At 46.4% G+C, this 18538-nt stretch overlaps 1 protein-coding gene across 5 annotated transcripts in view; it reads left to right on the forward strand.

The window, feature by feature from the left end:
- The first annotated feature begins 807 nt into the window (after positions 1 to 807).
- Ppn (proteoglycan-like sulfated glycoprotein papilin) overlaps positions 808 to 18538 on the forward strand; it is a 210705-nt gene continuing 192974 nt past the window's right edge. For all 5 annotated transcript variants that reach the window (XM_089556313.1, XM_089556321.1, XM_089556319.1 and 2 more), the window contains exon 1: positions 808 to 1008. In XM_089556313.1, the coding sequence (XP_089412439.1) occupies positions 1004 to 1008 (5 nt within the window). In that variant the 5' untranslated portion in view covers positions 808 to 1003. The remainder of the gene's footprint in view (positions 1009 to 18538) is intronic.

Genomic DNA, 18538 nt, shown 5'->3' on the forward strand with positions numbered 1-18538 from the left:
AACAGTTGTCGGGCTCGTCGTATGACAGATATTTTTTAGCGCCTTTCTGATGTTCTTCGTGAAGTGATTCGATGTGCCAAAGCGAAATATTCGTCGTTCGGTGAAAGCCGAGGCAAAGTGCGCTGAAAAGTGCATGCTGTGCATACGTTCAGGCTCCACTTCGGCAGTGTCTGGTGTACAAGGGTCATTTTCTTGTTGCTGACAGGTGATACTTCTGCGGCACGAAGCGACCAACAAACTGTCACGAAGTTGTATTTGCGACAGGAGGCAATACGATGGTGGTGAACGGAGCTCTAATGCTGGCAGTGGCCGCAAATGTTTCTTACATTTGATTAACCCGCTCAATTTCTATCATCTGAGCGCTTGTAGGCGGCGCTGGCAAACAGCACTAAATAAAAATACTTACTGGATAGAATATTTCGGCAATAAAAGAGCAGTTTATGTACTATGAATGTTTAGATATAATATTTTTTCACAAAAATAACCTGCGTTTTTTATTACAAAAGGCTAAAGTAACGAACAATTTGTTCCTTGGACCAGAAGTTGTTTTTTGTTATGCTTACCCAATATTTCACTGTTCATGCCTTAAATTTTAAACATAAGAAGGTGTAAAATTTAGGAGGTGGAAAACTTAGGTAAGAATTCCGCAACAAAGTCGTCACTACGGCGTCTTTGAACATTACTCTAGCTATAACTAGACAGAATACGGCAGTCACCACTAGACGGACGACGCCAGCAGTGGCGTGTCTTGCAGCGCCCTCTACAAGCGGCTCTCTCGGCCGGCCGCGGGTAAGATAAATGCGTACAAACCACGCCGTGGCTGAACGGAACCGGCTGAAGGGCCGAAGGCTCAGCACCGGCACCAACGACGCCGCAGCACAGAAGGCATTGACGAAGGCGGCGGGGAAGGCTCGGCGGCAGCGCGGGATACCTCGGCGTTCCATGTGCTCGGCGGTCTGACCGTGATCTGCTCCGCGACGCTGCCACGGGAGATACCTGTCCCATGAGGTCAGTTTTTGCGCGCATGTTGGGATGGTTTTCTGCACGCCTTGTTAGCTTTTCTCATTCTGTTTGGGTCTTGTATCTCTGCCTTGCTTCTGCGCTGGTGAAATGCGGGCTCCGCGTGGTCTTTTTTTTTCAGTCATCGCGTGACTGGCATCTTTTTGCCGGCTCCGCCGAATAACGGAGAGAGTTCCAGGACGTGAGAAAAGCGGTGTGCGTCCGTGCTGATTTCAAGTTATTGTTAACTATTTCCATGTAATCACTCAACTTTGTTATCTCTCTATGACTGGACTGATTTGCACTTACAGTGGTAGGAGTAAAAACTTCTGGGACACCTGTACTTAAGGGGGTTCTCTTGCTCCCTTAAACAACTGCTGAACTTTGTTGAGAATGCTCGAACTCTTGCCTTACCTAGGCCACATTAGCACGGTCGGCTACTACGCCAGGTTTTTTTTCCATGTCTTTATTTGGTGTTTTATACGAGAACCAACAACAACCTCTTGTTTTGTTTTGGCTTTTTTTGCATGTAAGCAGCCGTTATATTTTTTTTAATCTGCGTTATGGCAGTTAAATTTGTTCCGTATTTTTTTTTAAATCTTGCTGTATAAAGCTACACCTATTCCTGCGATGCGACTTTTGAAATCGCGTTTTCCCACACATTTCGCATGTGTCTATACGTGAGAGCGACCTGAGATAAAAGTGCAACCACCAACCGTGGGCGTCATAGGCGTGCTGGGTTTCGGCTATCTTTTTACTGTCTTCGCGCAGGGTTTTCATTAAATGTAGAATATGCCCTATACGAGTCACACATGTAATGGAGGTTTCTGCGTAGCATTTGCTGTTATCTGTGCAAAGTTACCAATAAAAGATCGAATGCACGTCAATATAAGTTTCCGTGTCATGCGTTTAGCATCCGGTGGGAAATTTTCATCAAACAACGGCCCAGTATTAGCCCAATTATATGTTTCTGTTTTTGGTTGTTGTAAGCAGTAATTTAGCGCACCTGCTGATGTCTTCCTCATGACCTCGCGCGCTTGTTGCTTAGTCTTGATATAACCTAAATTAAGATGCTTGCCTGAACATGTTCTTTAACCGCGACGCAGGCCAATCTAACGCGCATCTCTCGTCTCACTACCTGCAATATCGAACTGGCAAGAATAAGCTGTCCCAGTGCTACGGTTTTCACTTTTGTTTCGTCCTCGCTCGTTCGAAAGGTCCTTCGGACAGCTCGGTCTGTGTTTTTGTTGTCGAAAAGTTTGGAGCGAGTGCCTCAAAGCGTTAGGCTTCCAGAGCAGAAGCGCATATCTGCCCATCGTCTGCGACGACTCAAAGCAGGTGACCGGGCGGCATCCGAGAGCGGCATCAGTGGGGGGCGACAACGCGAAGGCATCTACGAGGACTTGTATGTATTGCTTTGCGCGTTTGTCTTTTTATCGCGATCGCTGTCTTCGGCTGTCCTGTCACCATGCAGACGACAGCGGGAGGAGGGAAGCAGACGGCGCAGAAGAAAGATGTCGTTTGCTCCGTTCTTGGGGCGGGGGGGGGGGGGGGGGGGGGAATCGGAGGGTGACGCTTGTTATCCCTGAGGGCGGTTCTAGGCTCCATTTGTTTTTTCCTCATGAGGACCTTTCTTTTCTTGGGAGCCGTTGCGCGCGGAAGTCATTTTCGCGGGGGCGCAATAGAGGAAGGGGGGGGGGGGGGGGGGGGGTGTTACATAGCTCTTTCGCCGTGCCGCACGGCCACGAATGCGTATGCTGTGGAGCGTCCGGTCGGTATTGTCGTTCCTATGTTTGGTCGAGCTGTAGAAGCATTCTCAGAGCTCTCACAAGAGGCTTTAGAGGTTTGCGAAACCTTTGGCAATGTCGGGTCATATTTCGTAAGGAGTCTTTTCCAGAGTCACACTTTGTCCCTTCTGCCACTAGTATAGTTGGGACTTTCGACAGCATAACTGAGAACTAAGCAATTACATTTGCCATCTCAGCGTAGTCGAACCAATATCGAAGCGGCAAAATAAAAAATTGATCGTGAAATTAGTCGATGTGAAATACTCACCTCTGGCTACTTGGAATTAGGATATAGTATCAGTAGCATTGCGAGATATGGTAAGCAATAAGCATGTTTATTGGCAGACGACACTGCTACATATATGTCATCGGGTGAAAGAAGCTGGATCTAAGTGAATTATCCCCTCATTTTTCCTAGATCGTCTGGTAGTAGCGGTTTATTATTGCGAGAAATACAAAAAGAAAGAAAAAATGCTGCCAGCCGCGGCAATTGCTGTCCAATATCTTAAGCACCCGAGCTGAGACCAGAGGAAATAAATGGGGCGGGGAGAAAATAGCAAGGAGAAATACAGAAGGGGAGCGATAGCGAGGGAGTACAGGGCATAGCCTTACACTCTATTCACAATATTCGTTAACCTAATCTATCAAATTAATTTATCAAATTGACTCTCACAGCCACGAACGAAAGTGTGCGGGGTACAGATTCGCAGGGGAAAAAATTGGCAGTGGTTTAGTTCTTACGACAAACGCGACTTTTCTTTTAAGGTTATATATATATATATATATATATATATATATACAGGGTGTTTCACCTAAGACTTTCTGAATTTTTAAAAATAAGCTATTTGAATTAGATGCGCGCTTTTTCTGGCGTAGCATTGTCACTGGTGTAGTACATCATAATGTAGCTAAGACGTGATAACTAGCAGGCTTGTTAACCAATATTTAATAGTTAACTTTTAAACTATTACCGTTGGGCTCCTTAATTATTGAGAGGCATGTAGCCCACCGTAAGTGATGTCCATATCCGTTTTTAGAATTTCGAGAACGCGATTATCCTCGGCGCTGTGGCCCAACAAATTTCGCCTACATCGCGCCAAAATACATGCGGTTTGAGAAGCTTGCAGGCAAAGCAACCTCTCCAGTGCACGTAACTCGTCGAAATAGCCAAAATTTGTTGGGCCACAGCGCCGAGGATAATCGCGTTCTCGAAATTCTAAAAACGGATATGGACATCACTTACGGTGGGCTACATGCCTCTCAATAATTAAGGAGCTCAACGGTAATAGTTTAAAAGTTAACTATTAAATATTGGTTAACAAGCGTGCTAGTTAGCACGTCTTAGCTGCATTATGATGTACTACACCACTGACAATGCTATGCCAGAAAAAGCGCGCATCTAATTAAAATAGCTTATTTTTAAAGATTGCAGAAAGTCTTAGGTGAAACACCCTGTATATATATATATATATATATATATATATATATATATACAGGGTGTTTCACCTAGGACTTTCTGCAATTTTTAACCAATATTTAATAGTTAACTTTTAAACTATTACCGTTGAGCTCCTTAATTATTAAGAGGCATGTAGCCCACCATAAGTGATGTCCATATCCGTTTTTAGAATTTCGAGAACGCGATTATCCTCGGCGCTGTGGCCCAACAAATTTAGGCTATTTCGACGAGTTACGTGCACTGGAGAGGTTGCTTTGCCTGCAAGCTTCTCAAACCGCATGTATTTTGCATGCCTCTCAATAACTAAGGAGTCCAACGGTAATAGTTTAAAAATTAACTATTAAATATTGGTTAACAAGCCTGCTAGTTAGCACGTCTTAACTGCATTATGATGTACTACACCACTGACAATGCTATGCCAGAAAAAGCGCGCATCTAATTCAAATAGCTTATTTTTAAAAATTGCAGAAAGTCTTAGGTGAAACACCCTGTATAAAGGAGCAGAACTCTGATATGGTCTGTGGAGTTTTCAGTCCAAGAGCTGTATACGGGCTATGACAGACGACGCCATAGTGGAGGGATATACATAAGGTCATATACCGGGTGTTTCAGGGAAGACTGAAAAATTTTCAAAAATAGGCTTTTTGGGGTAAGATATGGCTTTTGCGGTATAGTGTTACCAGCTTTGGCGGACACCAGATAAGCGGTGAATCGAGCTGGTTAACTAATTTTTAATAATTACATTTTTAACTCGTGGAGAGTTAGGCGCCCAGTTTCAGTCATAGATTTGTAGCCGGCCGTTAGTGATAGCCATGTCAGTTTTTAGAATTTCGAAAACGCGATTATCCCCGGCGCTGTGGCTCGACAGAATGTGGCTACATCATGCCAGAAGACATGCGCTTTCGACAAGCATGCAGTCAAAGCAACCTTTCCAGTGCAAGGAACTAGATAAAATAGCCAAATTTTGTCGAGCTGCAGCGTCGAGGAGAATCGCGTTTTCGAAATTCTAGAAACTGTCATGGCTGTCACCATAGTCCTTCAATGCTGTCACTAACGGCCGGCAACAAAATTTGTAATGGCAATTAGGCGCCTACTGTACTAGTAAAAAAATAATTATTAAAAATTAGTTAACCAGATTACTACTTAAGTCGATTTGTCGGTTTTCGAATGTCCGCCACTACTGGCAATACTATGCCGCAAAATCCGTATTTTTACCCCAAAAAGCCTACTGTTGATTTTTTTTTTTAAATTCAGGAGGGCACTTTGTTGACCTAAAGTGTGGTGAGGCGAAAGCCTTTAGCGCAGTGTTGCTGCTTGTGTCACTGATGTGTGGTTAAGGTGCTAATTAAGCACACAATTGTTTGCGAATCTTAAATGCTGGAGACACTGAAGGGCGTTTGGGAGGCATCCGTCTAATTGGACGCCTTTCCGCAAACACTCTCCAGCGTCCTAGACAAGGAAAACTACATACGCGTGGGCAGGAAGTAGCGTAGCCATTAGCACGAACGGCTGCGGAACGGAAGGATGGTGGTTCGAAATTCGAATCCCATCGGGTACGAAGATTTTTTTTCTGGTCTGACTAGAAAAAGCGTGACACCTCTGCTGACAACCTTCTGTCGACAATGATGAGGCATTAAAGGCTCTTGCCTTTAAATATTCTCTGAAACACGTGGTATATATAATCAGTTTCATGCAACCTTCTTCTTAGCCGTCCTAAAAAGCTGCTATAGTACTTCATTGAAGTAATTTATTCATTTACTCACTCATGCGCGCTATTGCAGAGCGGATCAGTACACATAATGAACACAGCGTGCCGCAATTTGAACAAAGTCGCCTTCGGCTATACAGTCTCCGCGCCATGATCATCACCAGGTCGTTAGCGTTGGTCCCCTCGGCTCAGCAGCCGTTCGCTTCAGTTTTCCCTCTCTCTTGTTTGCTCACGTCCCTTCCCGTTCTGCCACGGGGTCGTTCTCTGGCATTTCTGGCGGACCAGACGCTCTTGGCTACTCTCCGCAAGATGAACGGCTATAGGCGGACTCGTTCACGGCCCTCCACTATATAGGAAACGCGCGGTCAGTCTCTCTGACACGCTATCCGACTATTAATTTCTTGCGTTGTTTTATTTTTCGCTGGATCAGCTTTCCGCGCGTTGTCGTACATAACTGTGCACTCTCACCGTACAGAAAGGGGGGGGGGGGGGGGGTATGAGGCGCGAGCTTTCAGTACGCTACACTGACCACGCCCACCTACTGCCTGGCGCGCCACCTCTCTTTTGGGGGAGAAAAAGCGAGTGTGGCCGATGAAGATCATTTTCCTCTCACCACTTCCTCTCTGTGCGGTCGTGAGGGAAAGGAAAAAATTAAACCGGTAAGGATACCGAAAGGCAAACTGACCCCGTGGTGTGATGGCGCAGTAATGATCGCGACGGCGTCAGTTTTGTGTGTATGTACTGCTGCTCAGCTCCTCCGTTATATACAACTTTCGTGTTGTATATATATATATATATATATATATATATATATATATATATATATATATATATATATATATATATATATATATATATATATATATGAGAGAGAGAAGCCAACAGCCACAGCAACCAAGGACACAGGGGGTTTTCAATTTATTTATTTATTTTGTGCTGTTGTTCGATTTAGAATATTACTCAATATGTTATCGCTTAAAGCTAATTGATTAGAAAAGCAGAATATATATATATATATATATATATATATATATATATATATAAACGAAAAAGCAACCTTGCGAAGCGGAGAAAGAAGAAAACGCGCTAGAAGCCTTGAGAACGGGCCAAAATTTTCGAGGGGGCAAGCTCTGGAAAAAGGGGGGGGGGCAGTTGTGGAGGGAAAATGGAATGAAGAAAAACGTCCGTTAGGTAGATAAATGGAGGAAGATTAAGCAAACAGAAAGAAAAATTCTCTCTCAACGAAGACGCCTGGAGAAGATAACAGCACCATCCGAGGGTCAGCCCGCGCAGGTACAGCAGAGCGGTTGGAAGGAGATAAGATCGTAACGGAGTGGCATCCAATCTTTTTTTTTTACTCGTTTTGCATTGTTACTTGATTTGTAGGCGCGCGAACACTACGGATCCGAAGGTGCTCAAGGGGACGGAACAGGAAACCGAAGACGAAACAGATATGCCCAAGACGCATATTCATTTTTCCAGAGTTTAAGGGACCTGCGTCCTTGGGTTCCCGAATCTGCGTTCGAATGTGATTGTCACTGGCGGGGCCCCGTTCAAAGCTGTAGTACGTACTGGCTACAGTTTATAAAAAAAAAAATAAAAAATCTCTGCCTCTCCCGTAACCGAGAGTAGAGTAGGCATGAAATGTTTACGGGCCTAATGTCATCTCGGTGGACACCCGAACCGCACCGTACAGGAAGGGAGGAACGCCACCACCCGTTCAGCGCGATGCCTTGCCATTTGGTTTTTTGAGGAAAGGAAATGGCGCAGTAATTCTCTGCCATCTCGGTGGACACCCGAACCGCACCGTAAAGCAAGGGAGGAACGCCACCACCCGTTCGGCGCGATGCCTTGCCCTTTGAACGCAGCGCTTCTCCCCCGGGCCCCTGTGCACCTGCGCAGCTTTGCTTCGATGCGCGAAGCCCCTAAGAGATCACGTACGACAACGAAGTGTACGTGGCATTTATGTGCTTTTTGCAGGCGTTATTAGAAATCGGAAATTATAATTCCGTGCATTATCAAACGCACAGCGCGACTGATATCTTGATAAACATTGAGAAGGCACTGGCAGCAGTTATTTTTTGTGACTCGTTTGGAGACCAACCGTTGCTTGCATGCCGGTCGCGTAGGAGGGCTTAGAGAGTCTCGTTAAATCTCGTTAAGTCTCGTACGGTGCCCGGATGTTCTCGTTTCAGAGCCCGGATGACTCGATTTCAGTGCCCGGATGACTCGATTTCAGTTCCCGGATGACTCGATTTCAGTGCCCGGATGACTCCATTTCAGTGCCCGGATGACTCGATTTCAGTGCCCGGATGACTCGATTTCAGTGCCCGGATCAGTGGATTTCAGTGCCCGGATGAGTGGATTTCAGTGCCCGGATGATGGCTCTCGGTCTCGGCGTGACGTCACCACACTGCCGACAACGGGGGCTGAAAGCATTTCATGCTTAAAAAGCTCAAGTTAGACACTATCTCTCCAGGTGTGCCATTCCAGCTTGAGACTTCCAACATCAACTAACTGACCTAATCGGCTCTTTTTCGCTCAAAGTCCTACTGCCTCACTTTCCCTTAGCGACTTGCGATGGCTAGTCGTTGTGTCACTGCTCGAAAGCAGAGGTCAAAAACTATCGTTCGGGCGACGAAGTACAGAAGGGACTGCTCCGGGTCACACGTCCTGGTCCTGGGGGCCAAGTCTTGTCTTTTATTGAAAAATTGCGTCACCGCTGCGTTACCTAGGTCCTTCACCTCGCCCCGGGCAGCGCCACTCCGTACAACTTTTACCTCCTGCGGCTTAAAGATGGGCCACCAGGTTCCAGGTCGCGGGGAAAGCGAAAGAAAAGGACGGTTGAGGTGAGGGGATGTAGGAACCGACCTTCTGGGAGCGCAACAGAGAGGAAGAAAAGGAACAAGAAGACAGAATAATATAGCAAGGTGAAAAGAAGCAAACAAAAAAAAGGTGTGAGGGAAGAGAGACGCGCGAGTCAGGTAAGAAGGAAAGAGGGGCAACATCTATCTCTCTCCAAGGAAGCTCCCACCTCGGTTCCTGAATGACCCCGTTCCAGCTCCTCCCATCGTTCTCTTATCCTCCGTTCGTCGCGTGCGGCGGCAGAGTGCACGGCCTGTCCCTTTCGCCTTCGTCGGCTCGCATTCCAGGCGGCACATTCTTTGGGCCTCCCCAGTCCTCCTTTCTCTCTTTCTTCCTTTTCATTCCCCTCTTTCCTTCGCTTCTCTTTTTCGTCTTTCCCCTTTCTCCCAGCTCTCGTGGGAGGTCCGCCGAAGTGGTTGTCGATGGTTGTAGCCACTTCGGTTCGTTTCAGCCGCGCTGTTTCCCTTTCCTCTCGATGGTTGCGTGTGTGGCCGTGTGGCCTTCCTCCTCACTCTTCCGTCTTTCCGCCACCCGTGCGTCTCCTCCCGCGCGCCGTTCTACATTCTCGTATCCTACAACAATTCCGCCTTTGAGCGGTTTCCCGTGTGCGGCAGCTTGCGAAGCTTAATGAAGACACGGTGCCTGCCGTCACTGACACGAATGAACAATAGCGAGTCATGTGTAGTGAGACAGGCGCCAAGTGAGGCTGGAATACATAGGTTGCACGTGTCGTCACTTCCGCCCCCATCAAGCGCTTGCGGCCATGCTGCCGAACCATTCGGCCGTCCCCGCCCGTCCGCCCTGCGATGCCGGACCGCTCCTCGGACGCTTTGGATTATTTTCTTACCTTTCGAATGCGATGCCTACTCCGCAGAGGAGTGAACCGTTCAGTGAAGGCTACTGGTCTAAATTTATTCGATCGGCGCGTGTAGCTACGCAGACGAAGTGAAAATTATTGACGATACAGATCCGTACACGCTGCGACCGGGAGTCGACGCGACGATGGGCGTTGATGTGTTCCTCGAAGTGGCCCACGGGGGATATCGTGTACTCCTTCCAGCTTTGTGAAGTTGGAAGAAATGAAAGCCTTCGAATCAATGGGACCACACAATGATTTCTACAGCAGGTGGGTGAGAAGCCTGTCTGCGATGCGCAAGCAACGAGACGAAAAGCTCGGCCGCGGCACGCCGCTTTCTCTGCCGTCATTGCTCGCTGCGGTCGCAGCGATCCGAAAACGATTGCCTATTCCTGTAGCTAGGATGCAGCGACACGGGACCCAGTCTGGGTTTGTGTTTTCAGACAAATTAGATGGCGTCAATCAAAACAGCAACATTCAAGAGTGCAGCCACTGCTTCCCACGTTTTCGTTGAAAGGGGGTTTCTGCAGAAATGGTGCAAGGCGTGGTGTTCACAGCGGGCGACACAAAACGGCGAGCAGCGCAGAAGGCGGCCAGTCCAACCCAAGCGATCTCGTGCAGAGCGGCGGCACTTCGTCTTTCAGCGACGCTTCGTCGTCGTTGGCGCTACGGCAGCGATCGGCCTAGGCGGTATCAGGCGCGCCCGTCGTGGTTCGCTACATCGTAAACATTAAGTTGACGACACAAGCCTCTTACCTGTCACAAAGTGCACTCCGAACACAATTAAATTTGGGTTGTCGGGGTCCAAATCATCGCGCTTAATGCGAGCCAGCCACAGCTCGCGCAGATTCCTACTGTGTCATGGAGCGCTCGCACTTGCATGCCTGCGATTATCTTGCGAATGCAGATGAAGTTCGTGTTAATCGGCTTCTTGTTTCGCCTGGAGCTGCCGCTACAGTCATAGCAGCCAAGGGTGGCACACAAAACCATACCGAATCTACGGATGGACGAGAACCGACACGTTGCGAGCTAACACAGGCAGCGGAAAGCTAGAGGCGGCCTGGCAGTGGTTCGGCAGCATGGCCGACTCGCGACCGACTGCCACCGGATGTGACGTCGGTGCAAGCTATGTATAAGGGAGTAATCACTCACTGGTATCCACCCAAGCGCAGCCAAACGGCTACAAAGGAAAGCTATACAGCTTTCTCAGAAACTTCGTAGCTAAAGAAAAAAAATTCGCTGCTCTTGGGGGGATGCCAATGAGTAATTACTCCCTTATTACAAATCTACTCCACCTTGGGGGATTTCCCTAAACATTTGACCAACACTGTTCCCACTTCGAGTCATTGATCAATTCGCTCTCGCCCTCCCGTAAGCTTGCCGTCCCTGTTAGCTCAAACCATGTGAATTAGTACCTTGATAGAAAAAAAAAAGTCGCGGTTAGCTCAACTGATAGAGCGACTTCTCCGGGGATGCGGTGGTCCCGGGTTCGAACCCCGGACCAGGACAAATTTTTTTAACTACGAAGATTCTGAGAAAGCTGTACAGCTTTCCTTCGCAGCCGTTTGGCTGCGCTTGGGTGGATGTCAATGAGTAATTACTCCCTTAATACGAATCTACTCCATCTTAGGCGTTTCCCCTAAACATTTGACCAACACAGTTCCCACTTCGAGTTATTGATCAATTCGCTCTCGCCCTACCATAAGCTTGCCGTCCCGGTTAGCTCTGTTGGTATACATCGATTGCTCCGGTGAAGCGGTGGTCTCTGGTTTCAACCCCGACCAGGACGAATTTTTCTTTGACTACGAAGTTTCTGAGAAAGCTGTATAGCTTTCCTTTGTAGCCGTATGGCTGCGCTCGGGTGGATGTCAATGAGTAATTACTCCCTTATTACGAATCTGCTTCATCTTAGGCGTTTCCCCTAAAAATTTGACCAGAAGTGAGGCTGTATGTTTATTTGGTCGCTTTGCATGTCTTCTACGACATTTGAAAGGAGCCAGTTGAATTTGCTGCTCCCGTTTTTTCTTCTTTTTTTTTTGCGTGAGAGAACGGCAACCGACGACGTGTACTCATCACTGACCGTCACTGACGGCTGTAGTATTCGATTGTAGACGCTCGAGTTGGAGGGTTCGATGCCGACTGCTCCGGCCGTATTTTTATCAAGGCGAAACAAACAATGTCGGCATGCCGAGATCCACAATCATCGTTATCAGCCTAACTACGTTCACTGATGGATAAATGCCTCTCCCATTGACTCAATTTCATCTGCGGCCCCTGCAAGTTTCCGAATCTCATCCGCGCAATTGACTCTATGCCTCCTGATACGCTTATCTTTTTTTTGGGGGGGGAATACATTCCGTTGTCATTAAACGCTCCAAAAAAAAACACTTATTGCACTATAAATGTTTTTCACGTGCAGGGTAATTTCGGAAATAAAAATATCTGCAGCTGTGATGATTTGGTTGGGGCGTTTTGTGCTTGAAATGGCAGCCAAAAACTAAGAAATGGCCTGTAATTTGAAGAACGCACGACAAAACGCTACACTCTAAATACAAATACGCCTATATGGGAGTAAAAAAAGGGTGTAACTTGTCCTCGAGTGCTCTCCCTTTTAAAAAAGGTTCAGCTTGCTTTCTTTTTTGCCTCTTTCTCTTTAGAGTGCAGTATTTCACCTGAGGTGTCCTGAAATTTCTAAAAAATAGGCTTTCTGAGCTAGAAGAGGCCTTTTTCCGTCACAGCATTGTTAGCGATGTTGCGCATCAGTATACAGCTAAGACGTGCTAACAGTACGCTGTATAACTAATATTGAATAGTTAATTTTTTTAGCTATATACGGCCTCCTTATTTATTGAGGAGCGTGTACACCAGAGTAAGTAATATCCATTCAGTTTTTAGCATCACGAAAACGCTGTTACACTCGGCGTTGCGGCCCAACGAATTTGGGCTATTTCTACGGGTTACCCGCTCTAGAGGGGTTGCTTTGCCTGCGAGCTTCTCTGATTATTCGGCGCGGTTTGTTTCTTCAATAAATCGCCTAGAAGACTGAAAGTGTTGCTTTTTCTTGTGTCGTAGTTGCACAGCACTTTATCGTTTCGGGATTTTTCTTTTCCGTTGAATATTTTGTTGTCCGTGCCTCACATTAAAAAAAAATGCGCATTTTTGTGAGCCATGTACCAAAAATAATGGTTGGCTAGCTTTAAGAGCACCCGCAGACATGAAAAGATGAGTGAAAGAGTCTACAACCAATGTTCGCATTCCTCGCAATAGTTCCGCTAACGTCGGCCAGGCCTGTTCGCCCCAACTGCTCAAATGCTTTCCATCACCGACAGAGCTCGAGGAGGCGGATCCAGAATGTTTAGCTTTCGAAGAGGCTTGCGTGGGGGCCATGTTTTCATAACTTTAATTTACATGTTCATCCTTCCTCTTTTGTCATTGCCGGCTACCGCCTTTGATGGTCACAACTTTGAGTGGGGTTACGACGGCAGAGGCTTTGAATGCAGTTTTTGTGCTCTAACAAGAGATTAATGCCTCGCACGTAAAATTTTGGAGTCCGATTGGCTCGCGCTGAATCTGGCTGCTATGCACAGAATGCAGCTAAGGATTTTCCCGTTGCGGGTCCTTCGTTGACAGCGGCGGAAGCCTCCAAACCGCAGCGCCCCTTTAAGTGGTCGCTCCGCGAACTACCCAGCGAGGGGAGACGGAGAGGACAGGCGGAGGTGAAGCAAGTGCCCCGTATCATTTTGCTGTTACCAATACCTCTTAATTGGGTCATAAAAGTTTTCGACGTGTAATTATTAAGTTACAAATCACATCATTTCATTCAGATAAGGTAGAAATTCACGGTGATACCATCTACGTCTTCCTATAGCTAGAGTCTTTCTGTTCCTTATCATGGTTCATAGTACAGACATTTCCTGAAAATTTTCACTTCGCAACTTGTTCACTCGAAACCTTGGAGAGCAGTTCTTATAAAAGCATTTTGATCTAAGACTGCACTTCGCCAAAGAGTGGCTCTTCGATGCGCCAGTACGCTTCATCTCGCGCGATCCTTAGGGGCCCCAACTCGCGTCAGCTCCGAAGAAGGTTGAAGGTTGAAGATTTATTTCCGCAACTGGGTGTTGCGAGGACAGCCAGGGAAAAAGCTGTATAGACAGCTTGAGAGGTCCTGGCTTCCTCTTACAGTGCAGCATTGACGGTGGCGGAGTACGACATCAAACAAAATGTAAGTAAAGTATGTTCGGTACAGAGAATGAGACATGAACGTTCAATACGCAGTACATTGTGCTTATAAAAGAAAAAAGAACTACATTAGATCGAAGAGCCTATAAAGGCAAACACAGGGAGGAGAAAATAAATGACAGCAAAATTGATAGGTGCACTCAAAGTGGTAATAGGAAGGAAAAAAAACTACATGAACATTTGGGGCAATTCTTTCAGAGAAATATTGGATAGATCAAGATTCTTGTGGCAGTACAACTGGTTCAGAAGTGTCGGTAAGGTATGCTGCAACATTTGTTTGCCATAGTTTGTGGGGCATTTCTTAACATGCCGAGGCTCTGCTGCGCGGGTATCATACACAGTTCTGCTCTGCTCTAGCCCAGCTAGTGTAAGTAAGGAGTCATCATTTTTCATTATGGCGAGTTTATATTTATAGCACAGCCTATAGTTATACATGGACTTCATTGGTATGAAGTTGTGTCGATGGAAAAGGCTCGCAGTGTGGAAGAAATATGGCACTTTACTTGCAATGCGTATAATACGTTTTTGTAACACTGTGAGTTTGTTAATATTTTCAGCTGTTGTTGTTGCCCACACCATACATCCGTAGTTGGCTATAGAAGAGAACAAAGAGTGGTAAAGTAACATGTTGACTGACATAGGAAAATTAAAGCAATTGTGGCGCATGATACCAACTGTTCTGGAAAGTTTCTGAACTACGTAATTAATATGGTCATTCCATGACATATCTGCTGCAATGTAAACGCCCAGAGTTTTCACAGACTGCACAAACTCTATTCTGGTATTGTTTAATTCAATTAGAGGTAGTTCAAAGTGTTTGTGACGTGGGTGAAACATGACTGCTGCGGTGTTACTAAAGTTAATTCTTAAGTGATTATCAACCGTCCAAGTATTTATTGCTTTTAAGGTTTTATTAGCTCGATCTGCAAGATCAGCAGTTGAAGTACCCGAAAAAAACAGTCTAGTGTCATCTGCGTAAATTATGTACTTAGCAGTGCTATCGATGCGGACAATATCATTGACGTAAAGAACAAAAAGAAACGGACCCAAAATGCTCCCTTGCGGAACGCCATGCAGAAGCTACCGCTTTCAACTGGGAGCATTCACCAGCAATACTGACATACTGAGACCGATGTCGCAAGTATGAGGAAATCAGCATATGGGCTATGCCTCTAATTCCGTAGTGATCTATTTTTTTAAGCAGCACAGAGTGATTAACAAGGTCAAACGCCTTTGAAAAATCTAAAAATAATCCAAGTACCATGTTTTTTGACTCAAAATGTTTTAGTATGAATTCTTTCTGAGCAAAGAGAGCTAACTCAGTCGATCTGTTTTTACGAAAGCCATATTGAGCGTTAGCGATAATGTTATATCTTTCAGTGAAGCAGGATAGTCGTTTAAGAATAACTTTTTCGAGGCCTTTAGAAAACACAGGTAAGATTGATATCGGGCGATAGTTTGCCATTTCATTTTTGTTTCCTTTTTTATACACTACTGTTATTTTTGCCCTTTGCATAAGACGCGGAAAAACGCCGGAAACCAAGGAGAGGTTGAAGATATGGGCGAGGCAAGGTGCAAGAATGTCGATGGTAAATTTTATGGGCTGTATCTGGAAACCTGACGAGTCTGTAGCTTTACTATTATTAAGCGATAAAAATTCTGTAATTACTTCATTTACTGTAACCGGTGTTAGAAATATTGTTTTACCATTTCGGGCATTCATATAGGACAGATTTACGTCGCCGCTTGATGTGTCAGCAAAGGAAAGAAAGTAGTCATTAAAGGCATCTGCTAGATTAGCACCTTTTAGTTTAATCCCTTCATGAACAATTTTTGTGGTCGGTTCGGAAGAATTAGCGAAGATAGATTTTAAAACCTTCCAAACTTTTTCAGATTGGCCAGCTGTTGAATTAAAGCGGTTATAAAGATATTGCTTTTTAGCGACGCGAAGTTGCTTTGTGACGAAGTTCCTAAATTTTTTGAACGTTTTCAGCTCTTCAGGGCACCTACTTTGCAAAAACAGTCTATAAAGTTTATCTCGTTTTTTTATCAACTGCAACATGTCCTTGTCGACCCATGGTTTCTTACTTTTCTTTGATTGGGAGAATTTCTTCAGTGGAAAGGAAGCATTATAAATGTCAGTAAGTGTCTCTAAAAATTTTTCGTAAGCTTCATCAGGATCGCTTTCCTCAAAAACATGTTCCCAGTTAACAATAGATAAGCGTTCCTTGAACTCGCATAACGTGTGATCATTTATAACTCGATAAAAGGATGTTTGGTCCGGTTGTCGTTGAGAATTCAGAGTGAGATTGACACATATGAAGAAGAAGAACGGATGTCGCTTGAAACCATTCGCTCCTTCTATACAAGACGAATGTTGCAGTCGGCGGGTCCGGCCATACACTCTAATTCGTTTTCGGTTGTGCGAGTATCTCCTCCGCGCGTGGCGGTGTGTTTGCTAATCTCTCTAATCCCCGAGGTGGAGCAGTCTGCGCCCCTCGAATAAAAGGTGGCACCTAAGCTACCGTCGTCCCGTTCTCTTCTTTTGTGCTTGCTTTTGTCACTGTGTCCGGCGAGTTGAAGCCCAGACACGGGCGACCAGTGCATCGAAGTAGAAGCACACACACACAAGCACACAAACAACAAGAGAGGAACATCGGGCACCCTCGAAGACCGAAATCGACGCGTTCCGCCTGTCTTCATATTTCTCCGCTGCACGGCGCCCCCCTCGGCGCCGCGGTCGTGAAACTCTCGAACCGGCGTTGTGTCAGGCCCGTGAGCATCAAAGGAGGCAGTCTGCCAGCGGAGAGGAGTTAGTCCTTTTTGCACACTGCGTGTCTTACAGTGAAAGCGCCCTCGTGACGTGTGCGATAATTTTGTGGGTGCCTTGTGTATGAGTATCATCGTTCCGTTTTACCGTTTTAGAGCTATAGCTATGGAAGGGACTTTCTCCGCAGTGAAAAAAAAGCACTGGTGTCGTCGTATGTTGTAATTCCCACGTTCAGCTGTTGGCGCCCACCCTGAGGGACACATTTGGTGCTCCTTCCCTTCCCACAAAACCTCCCCCTCCCCATACGCCAATGGCTAATTGTGGAGGTAGCCCGGAGAACGGGTGTTTCTGGTATACCGTTCCCTCCGCCGTCATGGGATCCAGGGACCTTGACCTGCTGGAGAAGGAAGGAGGCTCTATAGCTCTTGCTTAAGCCGCAGGAGGACTGATATCCTTTGGGTTGTATATACTGCTCACTCCCTGGATAAATTTGTCGGAACGAAAGAAGTCGTGTTACATTTCTTCTTACAGGAATCACAACGCGTTTGTAGGCAATGGTTTTGTAAAGGCTCACCTCGTTTCTGCAGCTTTTAACTGTGGCGGGCAGAAGAGCTGCCAAACATCTCTCTGTTTGCATCTATACCGGGAAGTTACGATTCGCGAGCGCAACCGGAGATATAGCTTAGATGGGTTGTTTTGTAGGCCAGTTGGTGATCCTTACCTCAAGAAATGCTTCGGCGCTGCAGGCAAGGACAAAAAGTAGGAAACACACCACAGAGCGCTCTGTGGTGTGTTTCCTACTTTTGTCCTTGTCTGCCGCGCCGAAGCATTTCTTGAAGTGCGGAGATCATCCCTGCATTATTACCCGCAGAGAATGACGCTTCGCTGGAACGCCTCGGTTGTGGCACAGTAGCAGCATAAATCATGGCTGAGCAACAGCGCATTAAAGCTGTTAAAAAAAAAAATCAGGGGGGGGGGGGGGGGGGGGGCACTTTGTTAACCTAAAACGCGGTGAGGCGAAAGCCTTCAGCGCGGTGTTGCTGCTTGTGTCATTGATGAGTGGTTAAGATGTTAAGCTTCGCCTCTAAGAGTGGAACACGACAGCGTCTTGCAACGCTGCCAGGGAGTCCACAGAACGCCATCGCCCATTCGGCTCTACGCCTTGTCGACGGTAAATTGGTTTTTGAGGGAAGGAAATGTATCTGTCTCTCATATCTCGGTGGACACCTGAACCTCGCCGTAACTGGAGGGGAGGAAGATGAGAGTGAACGAAGACACCATATTCAGTAGACGCGGCTTTGTTCATTCCAGACCATCGAGCTGGCATGGCGGACTGGTTAGCGTGCTCGTCTCGCACTACGGAGACCCTGGATCGATTCCCGAACTCGACCAATTTCCTACTCGGTTTTATTTATTTATCTCGTCTGTGTAGAAGGTTAATTAGGATAATTGGTTAATTAAGCATTTAACTAAACTAAGTCCCACTTCCTTGGAGCATCACTATACGATCCCTTTAATTGGTTGCATGCTTACTAGCCAAAGTACAACTGGCCACGTTTGAAATTCGCGCACTGTGACGTCACGATCATTTCGACGAATTAAACCAAGGTAAGCGTAGCTGGCGGCCACTGATGTCTCGCTTTGGCTGTCGGAGTGTTGCTTTCGCAACAAAATGTCGTTGAGCGAATGGGTGGCAGACAGAGTATTCCTGTTTGTAGCGCTTGATCGACCGACTGGGCACCCACCCCATTCCTTCCCATCCTCCGTACTTTTTTTTTTGTTTTTGTTCCGACCACAGAGATAAACACGCGCACGAGGTTGCTTGTGACCGTGCGAAACATCTGGCAGGCAGCGC

This window comes from Amblyomma mixtum, chromosome 8, assembly GCF_055824585.1.
Source record: "Amblyomma mixtum isolate Tamu chromosome 8, ASM5582458v1, whole genome shotgun sequence".
Lineage (NCBI taxonomy): Eukaryota > Metazoa > Arthropoda > Arachnida > Ixodida > Ixodidae > Amblyomma > Amblyomma mixtum.